The sequence below is a fragment of the Heterocephalus glaber genome, unplaced genomic scaffold (genome assembly GCF_053883595.1).
Source record: "Heterocephalus glaber isolate CG9 unplaced genomic scaffold, H.glaber_assembly_v1.0 deba00001733, whole genome shotgun sequence".
NCBI lineage: Eukaryota > Metazoa > Chordata > Mammalia > Rodentia > Bathyergidae > Heterocephalus > Heterocephalus glaber.
Genome location: NW_028258444.1, coordinates 20,522,454 through 20,538,439, shown reverse-complemented (window position 1 = coordinate 20,538,439; position 15,986 = coordinate 20,522,454). Strand labels below are relative to the sequence as shown.

The 15,986-nt window shown below is 41.0% G+C and overlaps 1 protein-coding gene across 5 annotated transcripts in view; it reads right to left on the bottom strand.

Annotated features, from left to right (window-relative positions):
• Slc4a8 (solute carrier family 4 member 8) overlaps positions 1-15,986 on the bottom strand; it is a 106,073-nt gene that overhangs the window by 34,145 nt on the left and 55,942 nt on the right. For all 5 annotated transcript variants that reach the window (XR_002388888.2, XR_015446966.1, XR_015446967.1 and 2 more), the window contains exons 15-19: positions 10,249-10,354; positions 9,460-9,621; positions 7,044-7,157; positions 2,532-2,693; positions 1,401-1,652 (exon numbers count right to left, since the gene is read on the bottom strand). Coding sequence is in view for 2 of the 5 variants with exons in the window: in XM_021243063.2 (XP_021098722.1) it covers positions 1,401-1,652; positions 2,532-2,693; positions 7,044-7,157; positions 9,460-9,621; positions 10,249-10,354 (796 nt within the window). In the remaining 3 variants the exon portion in view is untranslated. The remainder of the gene's footprint in view (positions 1-1,400; positions 1,653-2,531; positions 2,694-7,043; positions 7,158-9,459; positions 9,622-10,248; positions 10,355-15,986) is intronic.

Here is a 15,986-nt window from a genome sequence, read left to right as displayed (position 1 = left end):
AGTCCACTCCTCTCTGGACCCTCTTGTCTTGTCTTGTCTTCTCTTCTCTTTTTCCTCCCCCCTCTCTTTTTCAGTTTTTTTAGACAGGGTCATGCTATGTAATTGAAGCTGGCCTTGAACTCACTATGTATCTCAGGCTGGCCTTGAACTCACAGCTGCCTCAGCCTCCCAAGTGCTGGGATTACAGGCATGTGCCACTATGCCCAGCCCCTCTTCTCTTGTATCTACCCTTCTCCCAAGTGAGCTCATCTACTCGCCCAGCTTTCAATATTTTATATACTTATATTACTAGTCCAGAACCCTCCTCTAGTCTCTTCACTCAGATGACTGTAGACTTCTCATTCAAATGCTAACCACCATCCTGTTCTCCACAAAATCAAAATGTAGTCTACATCATTTTAAGATATGTTATTACTCTTCACCAGATGCCCAAGTCAGAAATGTAACGGGCATCTTTGGTTTTTCCTTACCCCATTCCATATCCACCTCAGCTGGCAAGACCTTTAGATCTGCCTCTAAGATATACAGAAGCCAGGCCTTTTTACCTGTCCCTGCTACTAACTTTCTCATCCAAGCCATCATCATCTGTTATCTATAATTCCCTCTCTGATCTCTGCTTCTATTCTTCTTCCATTCTAAACACTTGTTCTCTTGGGCCAGGGATTGAGCTCAGTGGTGCCACACCTGCCTTGCAAGTGCAAGGTCCTGAGTTCGATCCCCCGTACAGAAAAATGAATAAATAAATAATATAAACACTTGTTCTCTAGACAGCTGTTGGAGTAATCTTTTAAAAATACTGTACTGGCCAAATAATGTCCCTTCCCTGTTCAAACCCCCCAAAGGTAAGCTTTACCAGCACCAGCAAGGCCCTCACCAGTCTGGTCCCGCCCCCTTCAGTCTCATCTCACTGACCTCTGCCTTACTCAGCACCTTGGAGCCACATGGCCCTGATATTTTCTAAAGCATATATCACTCTTTCCTGCTTCAGGGTCAGGCTTGACCATTTTTCTCCTCTTCCTTCATGCCATCTTCCATCACTCATGATGGAAGTTGGCTCCATCTTATCTTAAATACCATCTTCTCTGACCCTAAATAGAACCCCTTAGTTCTCTATAGCAGCAAAGAATAATATAGATCTCCTTTACATCACTTATTACATTCCGTAATTATCATGCTTGTTTTCTTTTTTTGTTTGTTTGGGGGTTTTTTGGTACTGGTTTTCTTAACTAATTTTCCTAACTACATAGATGTTATCTGTCTTACTCCCACTGGAATAAGCTCTTCCAGGACAGGAAGTTACGTATGTATCTGTTTGGTGTGCTGCTGTATTCCGAACACTTAGCAGGATTCCTGGCACAAAGGCACTCAATATTTGTCTAACAAGTGAATGAATAATTTACCTTTAAGATGGCTGTCATGAAGACTGAACAGCCCATCAGCACAAAGATCATAAGGCCTGTCACTCTCTGCTCTCGGATGCCCAAAAACTTGGGCTGTTCCCCAGGAGCAGAGCACTCAGATTCTAGCTTGAGACTGTTCACATGTGTGATAGACAAAACAGTTGCAGCCACAAACCAGGGCAGGCCCATGATGGAGCAGACACCCAGCATGATGGCCACCATCAGCAGATCCAGGTGATAGCCACAGCCTTTCTGTGGAGAAAAAGAGTACCTGTTACCATCAGCGGGCTGGCTATACTGCTGTATATAACAGGGAGCTAAGGGCCTCTGGGCCAAAACAAGAAAGGGTTCAGGGATGCCAGAGGAGTCTTGCAATCTCTCCTGCTTAGGAAGAAACAGAGAAGAAAAAGGGAAATCTTAGCCTGTCCTGTTTGCCAATACCCATTCTTTATCCAAGTGCCTCCAGGTTCTCTGAGTTTCACACATTCAAAGATCCATTACTCTCTGAAAAAGTAACTAGAGACCAACCTACATCTGTATTAGTAAACACTATAGGAGTTGGAGATGAATGTTCTTGAATTACTACAACACACCTCAGATCCTTACCAGATCTGATGTTACCTAGTCTAAGTAAGGAAAGAATAGAGACAGAAGGCCTGTGGCACCTCACTAGTTCATGCACTAGAACTAACTCCAGTACCTAGTAACCCTGTAGTTCAAAGTTTAGTCTGGAAAACCCTTGTAATTGACACCAAAGGGAGAATACCTGCCCAAGGAGAATGCAGTTGCCCAAGTCCTGACCCAAACCTCAGGAAGACAAGTTATATAGTTGTGGACTCACAGCATGTAGCTGAGGGCCATCAAGAACTCTGCCCGCCATCTTCCCCCAGAGGTTTAAGAGAGGAGGAATGGAGTTCAAGCTTCTTTCACATCACACCACTATGCTCCACTCTAGTTTCATCTCCAAAACAATCTTTTGTTATTTAAGTGGGTAGAGAATGAAAACCCTTTATGAGCCTCTTCGAAGACTTTTTATCCAGGTTCTACAGTTCCTGGTGTACATGGGCTTATCCTAAAATAAAAATGTGACAGGCTGCCACAGCATTCTTCTAAGTCACAACTTCTTGTTACCTTGAGTTTATGCTCTTTCCTGTTAATGATGACTGCTGTGATCTGCTGGTCCATGAATATCAATATAGTGCAGAGAAGAGCTGGGATAATCGCAGCTATCACAGTCCACCAGGGGTTGGGGCCAATGGGATTGATAATCCACCCTCGATCATCCCTTGTTGGCTAATGGGAAAAAAATGAGACACTATTTCTCTATTTTAAGTTAACTATAGTCATTAGGGCAAAACAGATCAAAGTGAATCACAATTATACACTTCTTTTTATTTTCATTTGAATGAGAATCCTTTAAAAAAGACAAAAAAGAAAAAAAGACATGAAATACAGCAACTCCTTGGGAAATCTATGACCTTTTGCCAAATCCTCTTTGAAATAGTCAATCCTCAATCATCACCTTGCTATGGAATATTTATTAATCCTACACTTCCTCCCACTTACTATCCAAACCCCTGTGGACAAAGAAAGCAACTTATTTCAACATTAGCCCAAGTAAACTATAATTAACAACTAAATCTGTTCTAAAAAAATTAATGACTTCCAAAGATAAATATAAATAACTTAGACCAGTGATGGTGAACTTTTTAGAGCTTTCAATGATACAAACAGCCCACTGAGGCACACATGCCATAGGTTTGCTACCTCTGACTTAGACTATCATCTTCACTGCTCCTCTCCAGAAGCCATATAATGTGTCCATAGCACAAGTAAAGATAAAATGAAGTCAGCTGCATGACTCTCTTGGGCTTAAGTTGGATCATTCTACAGGTCCTCCCCCATTAGCAGTGCAACAGGGATCTAGAGGCTTGAGAAGAGCCCAAGATGGCTAAACTTGGACTTTTTGACTGAGGAACCCCTCCAATGCTTCTATAAAACAATTGTTCATAAAGCTTATAGTAGCTATGACATAATAAACTTTCCAAGATCCTCAGCTCCTAACCCCAGGGTACTGTGGGGAAGACGAGGTCATCATTTTTGGCAGGTGGTGTTAGAGGATAAAGGGCCAGGGAGGGAGGTGCAGGGGCAGAGCAGGCGCCAAGATGTAGCAAGCAGGTGATTTCCTGGGCTCATATGCTCAGGTTCGTTTGCTTGCCACTGACCAAATCAATGGAGGCCATATATTTTGGTAAAAATGGAAAAGGATTTATTCAAAGCTAGCTCCAAGGAGATGAGAGGGGCCCATTGATCTCAATCACCATCTCCCAATGTACAGGTCCCATTGTCAAGATCTACAGGAAGAAACAGCATCAAAAGCTGGAAAAACATTTCAAGATAGACAGATATCCCTCCCTTGAGACCTAGGTGGCCCTGGCAGCCAGGCTGAATCTGAAGGAGTACCAAGTGCAGGTGTGGTTCAGGAGGTACCAGGCCCCCTGCCCTTGGTTGAAGCTCATCATGTGGGTGCAGCGGTTACAGGACCTACATGGCCTGTGGTCTCCATTGAGCTCACCCACTTCTTTCTCTCCTTGAGCCTCCACACCTGCCCAGCTCCTGGCCTGCATGAGAATCCCTGGCTCAAGGGCAATGGGGATCTTGCTGGCGGCAATGCCTTGGGCCTGGGGGATCCCTGGGGCTGCACTCCTACCCCAGCCCCACTAGGGCCTCCCCAAGCTCCACACAGTCCTGGATGCCTTTTAGAGACTCTGTCTCCACCATAACCTCCAGGTTCCAGGAGGGGGCCACCTCTGGGGACCAGGACACATCAGGCCCAAGACTATGCTGAGTCTGCAGGGGGGACCTGTGCCCCAGGGCAATGGAGCCTCATGCTGGGTCCTTCCACCTTGGGAATGTACCCTCAACCAGACACATCCCCAACTCCTCATTTGGGTCCCATAGGAGCATTTTTGTGAATTTGTAGGACTAGTGATGCTCATGGATGTGGCTTTTGTTTGTGTTTTGAGGCATTCCTGTGCAGCCCAGGCTGGGCTTCAACTCATGATCCTCCTGCCTTGGCCTCCCTCTATGCTGTGATTATAGGTGTGTGCCACCTCATCTGACTCCTTTTTTTATTTTTTATTTTGATATTGGGTCTTGCTAGTCCTGCTAAATTGCTTAGGCTGCTCAAACTTGCGATCCTTCTGCCTTACTTCCCAGAGTGGTGGGATTACAGGCCTGCACCACCACAATAGGCTCTTTTTCATTTTGAAACAAGGCAGCACTAAACTGCCCAGACTGGCTTTGACTTTGGAATTCCCTCATCCTGCCTGAGTCTCTGGACTAGCAAGGATCACAGACATGTGCTATCTTGCCCTACTCAACTTTCCTTATTTTTGCCTTCTAGAGTTAATGCTTTTGTTTCCCCCTTGTTTAAGAAATCTGTATGATGTGGTCATAAGAGTATTCTGTAATCTTTAGTTTTTCCTGCATAAGAAGGATGTCATGTAGAATTGATTGTGTATGTGACATAGGGATCTCCCCCATTGTGGATTTCCAATTTGGACTCTCATAATATACTGTGTCATAAATCAAAGGTCCATTTAAAAAAAAGCCAGGGCTACAAATAGGCCCAGAATTAACCAAACTCAACAAAAAAGCAAAATTTGTTATATCTGGAGTATTTAGTTCCATATTAGTTGTGATTCTCAAGTTCAAAGGCTCTTTAATATTACTGGTAAGTCCTGAATTATGAATAGGTTAGATCCTAAAAGCTTACGGAATTTATGTTTCCTTAATAACAATGTTTTAAGTAGTAGTTAAGTTCTCAGAAAAACATAAAAACCTATTAAACCCTAATGACATTGTAGCCCATAGTAATAGCACAGGTGGCCCTCCATATTTGTGAGCTCTATATTTTTTGATTCACCAGCTGCAGACTAAATATATTTGGGGAAAAACTGCATCTACACTAAACATGTAGACTTTTTCCTTACCATTATTCCTAAACATTACAACATAAGAACCACTTACATGGCATTCACATTGTATTAGGTGTTATAAATAATCTAGAGATGATTTGAAGTAAACAGGAGGATGTGCATAGCTTATTTGCCATTACATTTAATGGACTGAAGCACCTGCATCCCTACGGGTCCTGGAACCATCTCTGTGGATATGAAGAGACAAAGGGGTGAGTGCCTTAGCTTTAGCTTGGGACCTAGGAGCTGGTGGCTATGTGGCTTACTAGGAAAGGGAAATATGGAAGGAAGAAAACTTCCTCTCTGCTTCCTGAAAATGAAGCCAGCCATTAGCAACATTTTCTTGGACATTCTCCAATTTCCCTTTCTCATCTCTCTCCTACCTCCCAGAGGCTTTCTTCCCACATGGCCCAGAAATTTAGTGACTTCTGACTATCTTAAGACTACCCATAAGGAAACTTTTCCAAGGACTACTTAATGCTCCTACATTCCCTATTTTAAAAAATCCATTTCCCCTGCAGGGCTGACCTCAGCTAGGTATTAGAGAGAAAGCTGATTGTGCTTCCTCACACAAAGATGAGAATGCCAGAGTCTCAGAGGTGTTTTAAGAGGGTGTTTGTTAACTCATAAATTTCTAACTAATAGTATTTCAATAAATTTAACAAAATTAAACATTTTTATATAACATGGAAAAAGATATTTTTAATAAGCATTCTTCATTCAGGGCTGGGGATTTAGCTCAGGGCCACTGCGCCTGCCTTGTAAGCATAAGGACCTGAGTTCGACCCCCGGTACCAAATAAAAAAGCCTTTTCATAAAGAAAGACAAAAGGAACCCAACGACCGATGAATGGGAGCCTGCATGAGTTACCCTTTTCTCCTGTCTGCTTCTCCCCACAATCCTCTCTTATTCTCCTACTCTATATTACTCTTCCGAAATCATTGAGTACACTCAGGTTTTCTCTCCTCTCTACCCAGTGGGGATTGTGAATCTGAGCTCAGTTTTTCTATCTTGTCTGTTTCTTCAGCACTGCCAAACTGAAATAGACTTGGAGTTCCCATGTATTAATCATTTGTTTTTACATTGTGTGTATTTTTTGAAAAATACTGTAAATTACATATAATTATACAAGTAAACGACAGAACAGGATTGGAGAGATATCCTGATTATTCTGGCAGGAGTCCTAGCTAGACTCCAGACAAGGTCCCTCTTAGGTTCATTTTCCTTCTACACAAGAAGACCCTTGAGAGGAGGGGTTGGGTCCTTTACCCTTTCCATCCTTCCTAGTGCCCTTAAACAGCTACTGCTCAGGGAAGGTGCTGTTAGCCAGACTTGTTCTGGAGACCTACATTTCCACAGAATCCAATATATATTTATGTAAACAAGCATATTCCAGTATTTTAAATTTTAACTATAAGTGGTATTCATGATAATCTTTTTTTTCATTCATTAAACAACCTTCATTTTTCTGTTCCCTGACTTTTTTGATCTGAACTCAGCCAGACCTAAAGAGTTTACTTTTCTAAATAGCAGGTATAAGAAACAAGTTTTATACTTAGAGAACTGCAAAACTTATCTAGCAATTGGCATGTAGAAAGGCCTTGAAATCAACCTGGGATCAGATTCTACGAAACTACACAAAGGCATCCTGAGATCCATTTACCTTGAACACACTGGGAACTTGAAGCTTTGGTGATGGGACTCCAATCAAAAAATCAATAATCACCATTGTGAAGATAGTGAGGAAAACTGCAAAGTCACTCACCATGGAGCGTACCTGGAATAAGAATTAAAACACTGTTTTGTTAAGTTAAATATGGTAGAAAAGAATTTAATATAGTAAAAGCTTTAAAAATTCTCAGGAAAATGCTTTCACTTTACAGTTGAACTAATACAAGCACTATAAACAATAGGAATATATTAGTACACCCAAGTCAATGCCCATAAAGTGTAGTTAAGACGAGGGAGAATAAACCCTCTGACAAACTCCAATGTGACCCAACCCAACCTCTGAAGATTTCTGCTTGGGGCATTTAGGTCCAGGTTCAGGTTCTACTTCTGGCCCAAAATGCTAGGCAAGAACCTCAGCAGTAGCATCAACTCCACTTCCCCTCATCCCCCAAATCCGGGATCTAGGGCCTCCTCACCACCTCCACTGTTCCTACTCAGGGCAAAGTCATTAGCAGCTCTTGCTGGGGCAACTCTAGTGGCTCCTAATATTCTTCTGTCTTTGCTTTCCACAGTTTCCTTTAAACGTAGCCACAAGAATAATAATTTAAAATGTAACCTAGATCATGTCATACTTCCACCAAAATCTTCAAATGACTCATTTCATGGAATTAAAAGACCACAATGCCCTCTTGGCCTTTGAGGCCCACACGAATGACATCATCTTTTCTCCATGCACAGCTCCTAATGCTTTTCTTCTTACTCTGCTCAAGCCATAAGTTCCTCCTTGCTGCTCTTTAAACGTGGCAGGCTCATTCTCACTTCAGGGTCTTCATACTTGCTCATCCCTCTACCTGCAATGCTTTTCCTCTAGGCGACCTTTTGGATAGCCCACTAACCCCCACCAGGTTAACTCATATACTGCCTTTTCCATGACATCTTCTCTGATGACCCTACTCAAAACTGGCCACTGCCTACCACCCCAGCACTTCCTAGACTTCTCTCCTGCTTTATTATTATTTTTTTGATAGCACTTATTTCCATTTTATTGTGGACTGCCATCCAATTTAATACCTGCTCTTAGAAAATATACTGTATTATAGCTTAGCGTAGCTTTCATAAAATACAGTTTCTATCAAATGACTGTGCCTACCTTAATAGGAACTTCCAACACAGGCAGAGCAGAATATATCTTAGCCATGCATCAATAACATCACCAGTAACTTAACCACACTTTACTTTGCTTTGACACCTAAGGTATCTAGCACCTGCCCCATGCTCTTGTTAGCTCTTCCCTGAATGTTATATAAATGTGCTGAAGATTCACCCCATCTGAACCCTATCTTGACCATCTTGGGGCCCAGTGGCTCTTCTTGCCTGTGAATGCCAGGTTGGGGTCCAACTACTACTTACTACTGTTGTGTATGGCACCCAATTGTTTCATGTGTCCCCCCTCTCTATCTGCTGGCAGATGCCATCTTTTAAACTGCTTTTGCATCTATCATGGCACTCACTCACTCCTGAGCAACTAGTCAGTACTCAGTAGCCATTTGTTAACTCTTTGTTCAGATAGTAAACCACAACTCAGAACTTACTTAATATGTATATCTCTTAACTACTATGCAGCATCATGAAGTGTAAGAATGGGTTTAGGTATGTATGTATATAAGTAAATATCAACTGATTCCCCCATTCACTCATGTACTTTGTTCTGCAAGTGTGCCTGATTCACAAAAAAAAAATGTGCCTGACTAAAAGTTAACTTACAGAAAAACCATGTCCTGCTGAGTTGAGCTCCCTTTCAAAGCAACGGCCGATTTAGCTACTCTACATTCCACCTTTAATTAAGCCCTGACAAAACTGGCAGAAGCCTTGCTCATGGATACAAACAAAGCTATCTGTATGAAAGAAAGGTTGTTGGGACTTCCATGATGCAAACCAAATCAGGGGCATGGTGCCTGGTGCCATCCGTGTGGCCAGTGAATTCATAAGCTATCACAACAGCCATCCCTGGGAGGAGACCTGAACTTTGGGATTCCCTAAAGTATCCAAGACAATCATCCTAATTTACACACAGCCTAGCTTCAGCTGTTCCACACTTAGTGTCCCAAAATTCTGGAAATGAAACTAACAGCACTCTAGAAGTGAGACTTAATAGCTTTCAGAAAACATTACTGCTGTTTTAAGCTTACCTGGTACTTTTAAGTCAAAAAGAATTTAAGAATTCTCATTCCACACCACAGGCGTGTAACAGGGTGCCAGACACTAGAGGAAATTGTCATACCATAGCTTATCAGGACACTTGGAGCTCTCATACTGCTGATCTACTCCACAATCACCATGGAGGGTAAACACAAGTTCTATTATATCACAGCCCAGCCACAAAAGTGGTGCATGAGCATGCTACCTACCCTGGTTGGGAAATAGCGGCTTGTCTTAAATGTCTTTAAAGTGCTTGAGAGGATGAAGGTGGTGAAGAAAAGAATACAGGACCAGAAGAGCACATCGGGAGTGTAGGGTCCGTGATGGCCACAAGCAGATCCTACAAATTCTCCATGCATCTCTTGGCATTCCTGGAAGAACAAACATTCTCGGTGACAAAAAGTGGACACAAGGATAAAAAAATAGCTGCTGCCTTCTAAGTCCACCACTCTTTGTCATCCCACGGGTGCTGGGGAGCACACGCTCCCAGCAGTATCCATTGACCTCCATGCACTGGGGGGGCTCTGACTTTCAAGTAGGGTACTATTATGATCCTAACCAAGATGCTTTTCAGGTTCCTACTATGCTCCTAAAATACTTTTAAGAATGAAAATAGAACTGAACTGAGCTTCCAAGGCTCTGGAAGGCCCTAGAAATTTATATTATTTTTATTACAGAGGACCTCCAAACTTGAGTTTTCTTCAAGCCCCACAAAGCCTGGATCTGCCTCTTGCCCTGAAGGTTTCATCCCCCCATATCCTTAGCCCAGGGTCACAGGGTGATGTGCTCATGGGAGAAGAGAGGGATGGCCTTCTTTTCCCTTTATGTACAGAAAACTTTACAGTATGTGCCACCACATTTGGCTAGTTTTCTTTTTTTTAAAGCTATGTTTCTTAAATGCTAGAGTTGGCATTTAAGGGCCACCCCTCTTCCAACTAGAAGTCCCTCCTAAACTTGGTGGTCACAATGCTAGCGCACCTAGCCGCTCCTAAACTTACACTGACTGTGAGGTTAGCCCAGTTCACTTCTGTTGTCACAATGTTGTGATCCTTCCAGTATTGCAGGGTGTGATTGTTTGGGTTGTCTGGGAAAGTACACCTGCAGCTGAGAGAAAAGAAGATTCTTAAGAAAAGCAGCCCGATATTCAAGTAAATGTTTTCAGCCACAACTGGGTTAAAGGCTCTATCAGCATCTTCATTCTTTCTCTTTTGAGTGCTTGAGATGTGTCCTATTGGTTGAGCCCCATCTATAGGTGCAACCATACCATAATTTTTCAGTTGGCCATTACTAAAGATGAACTCAAAGCAGCTTTAAGTCTTGGATCACATGCTGACAACCAAGCCTGGCATATGATGTGCCCAGTATGAGCCCTGCTGGCTTCCTGGCTTGGTTTTCATCTCTTAGACTCTTGCTATGAAATTCAATCTATATAGCAAGGAGGTCCTGATAACTCCACTCAGTTCTCAACAATTCCCTTCAAGCCTAGATAGTTTACTTTTAGACTCCCATCATGCTCTTGTTCTAAAAAGTGCAGTCTCCTGGAATTGCAATGCAAGCTCTTCCAACTCTGTTTTATCCTTGATAATATCCCACTACTCTGACCATTTCCTGGCTAGTCATGCTAGAGCCAGGCCTAGCAGCTCCTTTAGCCTTTCCCCAGCCTCCTCTTTCATTCAAACCAGACCAGACTACTAACATTCCTCATTGAATAATCAAATTATGTTCCTGTGAGTAGGTCATTAAATAAATTGATTGCTAAATGAGGAATTACATATAGTATGTACATTACAATATTTAGAACAAAGAAATGGTAAAACTCCAACTTGACAACTTTGCTTTTATTTACATAACTCTTACATGCAGCACTGTAAGGTATAGCAACATAAAACTATAGTACTGTACTTACTATACAATGCAATCAGCAAAACTTACAATACTATATAAACAAAGTATACTGTATAAAAAAGACATTGAGGCTCTATAAATAAGATGTACAGAACTATACACACACACACACACACACACACACACACATACACAAACAGATCATAAGTCCAAGCAGTGGGTCATAATTCTGAATGGTGAGCTTCGATTCTAAGTACAGATAGTTGTTAAATAGGTAGGTGGTTAAAGGAGAAATATCTGTACACCTACCCCACTGGCCACCACACTGTCTCCCAATCCTAGTATGCTTCATGCCTGAGTTGGTTCCTGGTATGATCAACTTACATAGTCATCCCTACCATATTTGCTTTGTTTATGAATTTAATAAATGTGCTGCCTATGACAGAATTAAAACTCAAAAAGATCTTGATAGGTCAGAATAATTACAGGAAACCAACAAAATGAAAAGCACTAGGGAAAGCTATAAGACACTTTATTTAATGGGTTTTTAAGTCAATTCCATAAATAACACCAATTATTCTAATTTGATGGTTATACTTTATATACTTGTATCAAATATGTCATACTCTACCCCATAAGTATGTACAATTACTATGTGTTAATTAAAAATGAAAATAAGCCAGCTATAATAGAATAGATAATAATCCCAGCCAATTGGCAGAATGATCACTTGAGCTCAGGAGTTTGAGGTCAGTCTGGATAAGACAGAGACTTTGACTCAAGAAGTTGAGTGTGTGTGTGTGTGTGTGTGTGTGTGTGTGTGTAATATATGTAATTTTTTTTTGCAGTACCAGGGATTGAACTCAGGACCTTGTGCTTGTGAGGCAGGCATGGTGCCACTGAGCTAAATCTCTGGCCCTATGTAAATGTTTTTTAAATAGTCAAAAATAAACCAGGTGTGGGGCATGCCTATAATCTTTTTTTTTTTTTTTTTGGTACTGGGGATTGAACTTGGGTCCTTGCACTTGCGCAGCAGGCAGTGAAACCACCATGCCCATAAACTTTATTCTCAGGAGGCTGAGACAGGAGGATCACTGAGAGCTCAAGGCCAGTCTGAACTACATAGCGAGAGCCTGTCTTAAAAATAAATAAATAAATAGTAAAATATAAAATAAAATTTTAAAAATCAATTTTAAATTTGAAGCAGCCATGTCTTTCAGTAGGTAAATGGATAAACTAAGGTACACCTAGGCAATGGAATATTAGTCAATGCTAAAAGACCTTAAAAAAGCTAGGTGTGGTGGTGCATGCCTATAATCCCAGAAACCTGGAAGGCTGAAGCAAGAGGACTACAAGTTCTAACCCAGTCTGGGTAACTTAGTGACTTAGTAAAACACTGTCTCAAAATAAAAAAATCAAAATAGGGCTGAGGATATAACTCAGTGTGAAGGTCCTGGATTCAATCCCTAGCTACCCCTCCACACACACACACACACACACACACACACACACACAAGTCATGAAAGGAAATGGAGGTCCTAAATGCATATGATTAGGTGAAGCAAGCCAATCTAAAAGGGGCAATGACTGTATCTATATGACATTCTGGCAAAGGCAAAACTATGCAGATAATTAAAAAATCAGTGGTTGTCAGGGGTTAGAGGAGATGGGGGAATGAATAGGTGGAATACAGAGGATTTTTAGGAAGTTGAAACCATTCTTTAAGATACTATTGTTGGGAGGCCAGGGATTTAGCTCAGTGTTTCCACCACCTGCCTGGCAAGTGCAAGGTCCTGAGTTTGATGCCCACTACCAAAAAAAAGATACTGTTGTTGGTCCAGGGATTTAGCTAAGTGCTGCAGTGCCTCCTTGAAAGCTCAAGCTGAGTTTGATCCCTGATCCAGCCAAAACAAAAAAGATAATATTATTAAATATATTTATACATTTGTCAACATCCATGAAATGTACAACACAAGAGTCAACCCTGATCGTGGCAATGTTCATAAGGGGGGAGGGGATTCATGTATGGAGGCAGGGACTGTATAGGATCTCTTTGTGCTTTCTGTTCATTCATCTTTGGTGTGAATCTAAAACTGCTCCAAAATATAAAGTCTATTTTTAAAAATCAACTGCATATATGCTAACATAAAATCATTTAAAGAGCTGAGGAATTCTACCTTTCGTGAACTCCATATGAACCGACACTAGAATGCAGCTAAGAAATGTACTGTCTTGGGCTGGTGATTTAGCTCAGTGGTTCCAGCGCCTGCCTCACAAGCGCAAGGTCCCAAATTTGATCCCCAGTAACAAAAAAAAAGAAAAAAAAGAAAAAGAAACGTACCACCTGATCTTTATTAACAAAGAATTACAGTTTCCAAGTTCAAAGTCTACTCAATTGGGCTGGTCATTTTGGCCCATCTTTTTCCATAAGTATAAAGCCGCTTGAGATTAGATCTTTGGCTGTTGTGTTAACCACTGCTTCCAAGTCCTAAAACAGTGCCTGGCACACAATAAGTTCTCAATAAATGTTTGTTAAATAAATAAATAAGTGAATGATAAAAAGAGGTCAAAGAATGAACTGTACAGAAATGAGAACTCCAATGCCAACAGGTCCCCAATTCATTAGGCTTTGAAGATGATACTCCTTAATCATTGCTACTTTGTATTAAAATAATTTAAAATTCTTGCTTCATCTAACTAGAATAGATGAAAGTGCATTTGTGGCTGGTTGGCAAACGGCTCCAAGTAATGTGCTGTCTTCTCTGAGGCAGTTTCGGGTTAAAGTTATCCACTTCACCATCACATCTTCTACATCAGAACTGTATAGCCAGAAGGGAGGGAACAGAGTACAGGGTTAAAGAAAGAGGAGATTTCATCATAATTTGGAGAATACTATTCCGAGAAGAAATGATAGATTGGCCAAATTCTCTTAGATGGTTGAAAACATTGCCAGATGTTTCTTTTCTAGTTGATACAAACAGTGTTGAACACATGAAAAACACCTAGAATTGAGCACACAAGAGGAGGCTTCCATGCTGCCATACCACCCCTGCCAGCACAGAGGAGGTGAGCCATGAGGGCACCAGCAGCACTCCCCCACCCCCGTTGAAATGAGAAGACATGTAAATAAGTCTCAAAACCAGACTTCCAGATCACCTACAGTAATCCCAAAGGGAAACAAGATGGAACACTCTGATACTCAACCACCTGGTCTCCCTGAACTGGCAACAAAAGAGGATCTGGAAAAAATGAAATCAGAAATAATTTCTCAGATGGCAGCAGAGATTGTGCTCATAGTGCAAGACATGATTAATAAATCTAGAGAGGAGCTGAGGAACATGATGGAATCCCAACATAGGAAACAAATGGAATCCATAAAACAGATGCAAATAGATTTCCAGGAGATTAAAAAGTCCATTGAAACTCTACACAGCAGAATGAGCCAATGTGAGGACAGAATCTCAGATATAGAAGATAAGATTGTAATTAATGACCAGGAAAAGAAAAATTCTTTAAAATTGTAAGGGACCACAAGAAATCAATCCAGCAGCTGCTAGATGATGCAAAGAAGAATAACATAAGACTGATTGGAGTCAATGAAGAAACAGGAGAGAGTGCAAATGACATTAAAAAAACTGTTCACAGAAGTGATGGCAGAAAACTTCCCAAGCAGCGGAAAAGAACTTGACATACAGATAAGTGAGGCATATAGGACTCCAACTAGCCTTGATCAAAAAAAGTCTACACATAGGGATATAATTGTTAAGATTCCAGAAATCCAACAGAACAAAGTTCTACAAGCAGTTAGAGAAAAGAAACAAATCACATACAAAGGAAAGCCCATCAGAATCACAGCAGACTTCTCAATGCAAACCCTCAAGGCAAGAAGAGCTTGGAGTGATGTATTTCTGTTTTTTTGTTTTTGTTTTTTTTGCACCAGGGATTGAACTCGGGTCCTTGCACTTTCAAGGCAGGCGGCAGTACCACTGAGCTAAATCCCTGGCCCTTGGAGTGATGTATTTCAAAGCCTAAAAGAAAACAGCCTCCAACCCAGATTGATGTACCCTGCAAAATTATCTTTCAAAATTGATGGGAGAAATAAGACACTTTCATGACAAAGAACACCTTAGGAACTTCATGAATACCAAACCAGCACTCCAAAAAATTTTAGACAATATCCTAGGAAAAGACAATGAGGATCACAACCCCAGGAAGCCCAGCAGAATGAATCCATCAGGCACAACAAGAAACTAAACACAAAGGGGGAGAATCCAACAAACAGAAAAAGTCATGACAATGACAAGTCAATATGTATGAGTTACAACCATCAATGTTAATGGTCTCAGTTCACCAATCAAAAGAAATAGACTGGCAGAATGTGTCAAGGAGCAAGATCCAACAATATGCTGCATACAAGAAACACATTTAATTAAAAAAGAAACTCAAAGTCTGAAAGTTAAAGGGAGGAAAACAATACTCCATGTGACGGGAACCCAAAAAAAAAAAAAAAAGCAGGAGTAGCTATCCTCCTTGCAGATCAAGCGGATCTCAAATGAAAATCTGAAACACTCTGGTCCCAAGAATCTCAGATAAGGGATAGTCAACTTGTATGTACAAATCTATTGTGAACATGTGTTTTCATTCCTCTCAAGTAAAAACTTAAGAACAGGATTGCTGGTTCTCAACAGTAATACAAGAAATTCCTATATTGTTTTCCAAAATGTTTTATCATTTTACATTCACATTAGCAGTATCAGAAAGTTCTAACTGGTTTACACCTAAGCTGACATTTGTTCTTTTAAAACTTTTAACTTCATCTCCCTAATGAGTGTATAATTCAATCTTGTTATTGTACTGATTTGTATTTTTCTGATTCTAGGGTTGCACACCT